The 7860-nt window shown below is 44.2% G+C and overlaps 1 protein-coding gene across 1 annotated transcript; it reads left to right on the top strand.

Moving 5' to 3' along the window:
* The first annotated feature begins 5857 nt into the window (after window positions 1-5857).
* LOC132676824 (hydroxycarboxylic acid receptor 2) lies at window positions 5858-7030 on the top strand. The gene has a single exon (XM_060628815.3). The coding sequence runs from the start codon at window positions 5912-5914 to the stop codon at window positions 7001-7003; it is 1092 nt and encodes a 363-aa protein (XP_060484798.1). The 5' UTR covers window positions 5858-5911; the 3' UTR covers window positions 7004-7030.
* Window positions 7031-7860: the final 830 nt, after the last annotated feature.

The raw sequence follows: 7860 nt of genomic DNA on the forward strand, positions 1-7860 counted from the left end.
GGGAGGAGGGGCAGAGAGAGAGAGAGAGAGAGAGAGAGAGAATTCCAAGCAGGCTGCACACTGTCAGCATGAAGCCTGCCACGGGGCCGGATCCCACGACAGTGTGATCATGCCCTGAGCCAAAACCAAGAACCAGAAGCTCAACTGACTGAACCACCCAGTCGTCCAAAACCACAAATATTGTAAAATTGTAAAACTTAGGAAGAGAAGGAACCTAGTAAATTTCAGCTCCCAGAAATAGACAACTATGGTTAATAGTTGGTGTTTCTGGCTTTTAGTGAAGAAAGCTAATCAAGGTTCTTTATGAATATCACCGACAAATCTACGTTCATCCCAGAAGGCAGCAGGATACTCATAGGCGGCAAGGACAGGAAGTAAACACCAGCCATTTCACTAGAGCCTTAACACACCCACGGAATATGATCTCAATCCAATGCAGCCTTACAAACGAGGCAATAATATAATAAGAGGCAGTGTAGTTTCACGGTTGGGGACACAGGCTTTGAAGCCAGTGCCAGATTCAAACCCAAAGCTCTGCTCTTATTAGCTGGGGTAGCCTTAAACATTTCCAACCTCTGTGAGTTTCACTGTCCTCATTTGGAAATCAGAATCAGCAATGGTCCCTACTCCGTGGACTGCAGTCACGGTAAAACACCATCGTGTATTTGAAGCATTGCACGTGGGATCTGGTGTATATTGGAAGCTCTCTGTAATATAGATACCAACATCATCACCTTTCCTTTTTTGTTCTTGCTTTTTTAATCGAGCAATAAATAACATAAAACCCTATATTGGCTTCAGGCATACAACATAATCATTCAATATTTGTGTATATTGCAAAATGATCACCACGAGGAATCTAGTAACCTGTCATCATACGTAGTTATGGAATTTTTTTCTTGTGATGAGGACTTTTAAGATTTACTGTCTAGGGGTGGCTGAGTGGCTCAGTTGGTTAAGCGCCCAACTCTCGACTTTGGCTCAGGTCACGATCTCATACTTCACAAGTTTGAGCCCTGCGTCGGGCTCTGTGCTGTGTCAGCACGGAGCCGGCTTGGAATTTTCTCTTCCTCTCTCTCTGCCCCTCCCCCACTCACCCTTACTTGCTCTTTCTCTCTCTCTCTCTCAAAGTGAATAAACTTAAAAAAAAATTATTTTTTTTTGAAAATTTACTGGGGTGCTTGGGTGGCTCAATCAGTTAAGCGTCCAACTTCAGCTCAGGTCATGATATCATGGTTTGTGAGTTCAAACTCCATGTCGGGCTCTGTGCTGACAGCTTGGAGCCTGGAGCCTGCTTTGGATTCTGTCTCCCTCTATCTCTATCTCTCTGCCCCTCCCTGCTCTCATTCTGTCTCTTTCTCTCTCAAGAATAAATAAACATTAAAAATTTTTTTAATTAAAAAAATAAGATTTACTCTCTAAGCAACTCTCAACCATGCAATACAGTATTATCAGCTACAGTTGCCATAATGTACATTATAATCCCAGGACTTACTTATTTTATAACAGGAGGTTGTACTTTTTGGTTCCCTTCACCCATTTTGCCCCGCCTCCGGCAAGGACCAATCTGTTCTCTGTATCTATGAGCTTTTTTTTTTTTATGACTCCTCATCAAGAGAGATCATACAGGGGCGCCTGGGTGGCGCAGTCGGTTAAGCGTCCGACTTCAGCCAGGTCACGATCTCGCGGTCCGTGAGTTCGAGCGCCGCGTCAGGCTCTGGGCTGATGGCTCGGAGCCTGGAGCCTGTTTCCGATTCTGTGACTCCCTCTCTCTCTGCCCCTCCCCCGTTCATGCTCTGTCTCTCTCTGTCCCAAAAATAAAAAAAAAAAAAAAAAAAAAGAGAGATCATACAGTATTTGCCTTTTTCCGTCTTATTTCCCTTAGCATAATACTGTCAAGTCCATCTATGTTGCCTCAAACGGCAAGATTTCCTTCTCTTTTATGGGTGAATAATATTCCATTTTTACACACATGCTTTTCTTTTATCCATTCATCCGTCTATGAACACTCAGGGTTTTTTTTCCATATGTTGGCTATTGTGAATAACGTCACAATGAATATGGGCATGCAGGTATCTTTTCAAGTTAGTGTTTTCGTTTTCTTTGGATAAATACCCAGAAGTGAAAGTGCTGGGTTGTATAGTATTTCTTTTTCTAATTTTTGCGAAACTTCCATACTGTTTTCCATGGTGGCTGCACCAACCTACATCCCACCAACAGTGCACAAGGGGTCCCTTTTCTCTGCATTTCTTGCCTTCTTCTCTTGATAATAGCCATTCTAACAGGTGTGAGGTGATATCTCATCGTGGTATGGATTTACATTTCCCTGCTAATTAGTAATGTTGAACATCTTTTCATGTACCCGTTTGTCATTCGTCATTCTTCTTTAGGAAAATGTCTATTCAGAGCCTCTACCATCTATTCATTCATTCATTCATTCATTCATTTATTCATTTAGAGAGTAAGTGGGGAGGGGCAGAGAGAGAGAGAGAGACAGAGAGAGAGAGAATCTCAGGTAGGCTTCATGCTCAGTGCAGAACTGGACTTGGGGCTCAATCCTACAACTGTGAGATCATGATCTGAGCCAAAATCAAGGGTCAAACATTCAACTGACTGAGGCACCCAGGTGCCCAGGAGTTTTATGGTTTCAGGTCATACATTCAAGTCTTTAATCCATTTTAAGTTCATTTTTGTGCGTTTCATTCTTTTCATGTGGCTGTCCAGTCTTCCCAACACCCTTTATTGAAGAGGTTGTCCTTTCCCCATTATATATTCTTGACTCCTTTGTCATAAATAAACTGACCATATTCTCATGGGTTTATTTCTGGGCTCTCTATTCTATTCCACTGATTTATGTGTCTGTTTTTATGCCAATACCATACAGTTTTGATTACTCTAGCTTTGTTATATAGTTTGAAATCAGGAGTGAAAACACTCTAGCTTTGTTCTTTTTCTCAAGATTGTTTTGGGCCTCCTGGGTGGCTTAGTCAGTCAAGCATCTGACTTTGGATCTCAGCTCAGGTCATTATTTCACAGTTTGTGGGGTCAAGCCCTGAACTGGGCTCGGTGCTGACAGCGTGGAACCTGCTTGGGATTCTCTCTTTCTCCCTCTGTGCCCCTTCCTCACTCTCTCTCTCTCAAAATAAATAAATAAACTTAAAAAAAAAAAAAGATTGCTGAGGAGCCTGGATGGCTCAGTCAGTTAAGCATCCGACTCTTGGTTTCACCTTAGGTCACGATCTCATGGTTTCGTGGGTTTGAGTCTCGCATCAGGCTCTGTCTGTGCTGGCAGTGCAGAGTCCACTTGGGATTCTCTTTGTCTCTGCCCCTCCCCGAACTTGCACTGTCTTTGTCTCTCTCAAAATAAATAAATAAAAACTTTTTTAAAAATATCGTTTTGGCTATTTGGGGCCTTTTGTGCTTCGATACACATTTTGGAATTATCTGTTCTATTTTTGCAAAAAATGCTATTGGCATTTTGATAGGGATGCCATTAAATCAGTAGATCTCCTTGGGTGGTATAGACATTTTAACAATATTAATTCTTGCAATCCATGAACATGCAATGTATCTTTCCATTTATTTGAGTCTGTCGATGGCTTTCATCAACGTCTTAGTTTTTGGTGTATAGGTATTTCACCTTCTTGGTTAAATTTATCCTAGGGTATTTTATTCTTTTTGAGTATGATTGTAAATAGGATTGTTTTCTTAACTTCTCTTTCGGATAGTTCGTTATTAGTGTAGCCAACATCATCTTCATCATTATCATCATCATCAAGTCCTCTGGTTCCTATGGGAATCTAATATTAGAGCATCCTGACTCCAATTTACTGTGAAGAGTCCACAGATCCCTTTTATTGAAACTAGGTATGCATCTAAAGAAGCGAATTTCCTATTTTTTAATGATTACTTATTTTTGAGAGAGACAAAGAAAGAAAGACCATGAGCAGGGGAGGGGCAGAGAGAGAAGGAGACACAGAATCTGAAGCAGACTCCAGGCTCTGAGCTGTCAGCACAGAGCCCGACATGAGGTTCAAACCCAAGAACCTCGAGATCATGACTTGAGCTGAAGTCGGACACTCAACTGACTGAGCCACCCAGGCGCCCCGTGTATTTCTTATTTTTAACTCAAAGTAGAAGCAGCAGTTTGGAACCTCTTGCACAGCAAGAATCATAACTAAAATATTAAAGGGTAGAATATTTTTTTAAAAAGGGTAGAAATGTTCTGTGGGGCTTCACTCAATTAGACTAAAAAGCAAAGAAATGATGTGTGAAATAGTGGCCTGCTATGAGGCAGGGTTCAAAGTCCTCGTAGGTCCCATTGCTGTACATTTAATTTTCCAAAAATGGAGGCTTTTCAAATATCATGCACTTAGTAGGGGGAGGCTGTGAGTGTGTAGGGACAGAGAGACACAGGAACTCTCTGTAACTTCTGCTCGATTTTGCTGTGAATCTAAAACTCTAAAAAATAACTTACTGATTTTTAAAAATCATGTACTTAAAAATAAATCACTTATTCGAGCACAGAAGCCTATCAAAATCCAACACAAACAAAAACCCCAGCTTTATTGTAACATATCGCTGGCAATCCAAACTAGGTTCAAGTTTTCAAACATCTTATGAAATTGTATGCTGTTCCCAAGTATCTTTCCCCTCCCCCGCCTCACTTCCCAACTAGAGATTAATTGCAAAGTTCTGGTGTGGAAAAGCAATCTGTGTTTCTGCAGAGAAGGTGGCAGGGAAACATGAAAAGCAACACATCTGTCTTTGTAAAATAGATAATTACTGTCTTCTTGGTATTTCCAAAGAAATTATATGCATGCTACCGTTTTCTTTTCTTTTTTTTCTTTTTCTTTTCTTTTCTTTCCTTTCCTTTCTTTTCTTTTCTTCTCTTTCTTTTCTTTTCTTCTCTTTCCTTTCCTTTTTCTTTTCTTTCTTTTCTTTTTTCTTTTCTTCTTTCTTTTCTTTTCTCTTCTTTTTTACTTTATTTATTTTGAGAGACAGAGAGACACACACAGAGCAGGGGAGCAGGGGAGGGGCAGAGAGAGCATCCCAAGCAGGCTCTGAGCACAGAGCCTGATGTGGGGCTTGAACCCACGAGTCATGAGATCATCACCCGAACCAAAATCAAGAGTTGGACCCTTAACCGACTGAGCCACCCGGGCACTCCAGCATGATACTGTTTCTTAAATCATATACATGCTAAAGCTTCATACTCATTCTTTTTTTTTTTTTTTAATGTTTATTTTTGAGAGAGAGAGACAGAGCACAAGTCAGAGAGAGAGGGAGACACAGAATCTGAAGCAGGCTCCAGGCTCTGAGCTATCAGCACAGAGCCTGAAACGGGGCTCGAACTCACAAACTGAGAGATCATCACCTGAGCCAAAGTTGGACACCCAACCGACTGACCCACCCAGGCGCCCCCATACTCATTCTTAATGTTTCTGGAAAACCATGCCGCTTAGCACAGGAAATTATTATTGCCATTGTTGTTTTGTTCATTATGTAAGCCAACAAGCTGCCAGTGATTTAATTCTCTAATGTTAAGCACTCAGTATGTAGGCACACAGCCTTCCAAAGGGATGCCTTCCACATTTCAGTAATTCACAAATGGCAGTTGGCTTGCCTAAACTTATCCTTTACATTTAGGAAGCTGTGGGTTCCTGTCTGCCCAGGGGATTTTTATTACTTGTTTATGCAAACAGCAGATTGCATAAGAGCCTTGCTGGCTTTTTTTTTTTTTTTTTTTAAACGATTTCGTAGCTTCCTGGTAACCATTCAGTCATCTATTTCAACACCCTGACATGACATAAAGGCAGGAGCTGAACCTCACATTCGCCACTCAGACACACACCTCTTTCCTTGGGCATTCGCTAGGTGAGGCGCTCCCTAGGACTGACTCGCTCCACTCATGAACCTGCACCAGCAGCAGAATCATTTTCTGGAAATAGACAAGAAGAACTGCTGTGTGTTCCGGGATGACTTCATTGCCAATGTGCTGCCACCAGTGCTGGGGCTGGAGTTTGTGTTCGGGCTCCTGGGCAATGGCCTTGCCCTGTGGATTTTCTGCTTCCACCTCAAGTCCTGGAAATCCAGCCGGATTTTCCTGTTCAACTTGGCCGTGGCCGACTTTCTCCTGATCATCTGCCTGCCATTCTTGACGGACAACTACGTGAGGAAGTGGGACTGGAAGTTTGGGGACATCCCTTGCAGGCTGATGCTCTTTATGCTGGCCATGAACCGCCAGGGCAGCATCATCTTCCTCACCGTGGTGGCCGTGGACAGGTATTTCCGGGTGGTCCATCCCCACCATGCTCTGAACAAGATCTCCAATCGGACGGCGGCCATCATCTCCTGCCTCTTGTGGGGTGTCACCATCGGCCTGACGGGTCACCTCCTGCACAAAAAGATGCTGATCAGGAATCGAGATGCGAATTTGTGCAGCAGCTTTAGCATCTGCCATACCTTCAGGTGGCACGATGCCATGTTCCTCCTGGAGTTCATCCTGCCCCTGGGCATCATCCTGTTCTGCTCGGCCAGAATCATCTGCAGCCTGCGCCAGCGACAAATGGACAGACACGCCAAGATCAAGAGGGCCATCAACTTCATCATGGTGGTGGCCATTGTCTTCATCATCTGCTTCCTGCCCAGCGTGGCTGTGCGCATACGCATTTTCTGGCTCCTGCACACCACGGGTACGAAGAACTGTGATGTCTATCGCTCGGTTGACCTGGCGTTTTTCATCACCCTCAGCTTCACCTACATGAACAGCATGCTGGACCCTTTGGTGTACTACTTCTCCAGCCCATCTTTTCCCAACTTCTTCTCCACCCTGATCAACCGCTGCCTGCGGAAGAAGACACCACAAGGGCCAGATAATAACCAGAGCACAAGCATGGAGCTCACGGGGGATCTGAGTACAACCAGGAGTGTTCCAGACACTTTAATGGCCAACCCCAGTGAGCCGTGGAACCCATCTCATCCAGCCCCAGCTTCTCGCTAAATAATCGAGCCAAGAAGAGAGATTGTTACCAAGAACCAAGGTCTCTGGAGAAACGGTTTGGCTGGGTGCACAGAGTACCATCGTTAGTCCCGGCCTGTGGTTTCCTGGAACTTCCAGATTCAGAGAATCAGACTTAGAGAAGTGGTGTGGCAGAGTGGGCTGCCTGGTTGCAGAAAGTCAGCAGAGGAATCTTGGGGGGAACAGAGACTAAAGCCTCTGAAACTTCTGCTCAATCTCTGACACTCACAGGACCGAAGACGGCAAAACTGTCCTCACCTTCTGCTGAGTAGAGTTGGAGCCACAGAGACGCCCATCAGCACCTGTGATTCACTGACCTCTTTCCCTCCCTTGCCTGAGATGTGGATGGTTCTCAGCTCCTGGGGAGGGAGTGGGTATCCAGCCTGTTGGTGGACTCCAGCTGAGACAAGGAGAGCTAAGTGACTGGAGGGAAGTTATTGCCCCGGAAGGGAGGCCAGGCGTCATTAACCGAGCCAGTAGGTCACTTACATTCCATGGATTCATCGCTCAGCCAAGCTTCAGCAGAAAAGCACTAGGCAAAGAGACTCACAGCTTTGGTTAATATCTGAGTTTCCAGTAGTGGGAAGAGGGGGATTAGCCAGGGAGGGACGGAGCAAAACAGTCTTACTAAGAAAAAGGAAAGGCGTGTGTGCTACGACCTTCGGCTAATCCATTCCTTTCTTGTTGACACTAATTTGAAGGCTGAGCAGTTAGAGACTTTGGAGGAGATAGCTGCTTCCCACCTCTGTTTGCTTTTGTCATTAAAAGGGAGGTGCTGTCCAGCAATCCGAGGGAGAAGGTGCCTCCTGGTTCGTTTGCTCGTGTTTCTATCCTTATGG

This window comes from Panthera onca, chromosome D3, assembly GCF_046562875.1.
Source record: "Panthera onca isolate mPanOnc1 chromosome D3, mPanOnc1 haplotype 2, whole genome shotgun sequence".
Lineage (NCBI taxonomy): Eukaryota > Metazoa > Chordata > Mammalia > Carnivora > Felidae > Panthera > Panthera onca.

Excerpts from the sequence above, each read along its gene's own strand:
- LOC132676824 (XM_060628815.3), top strand. The coding sequence starts at position 5,912 with ATGAACCTGCACCAGCAGCAGAATCATTTTCTGGAAATAGACAAGAAG.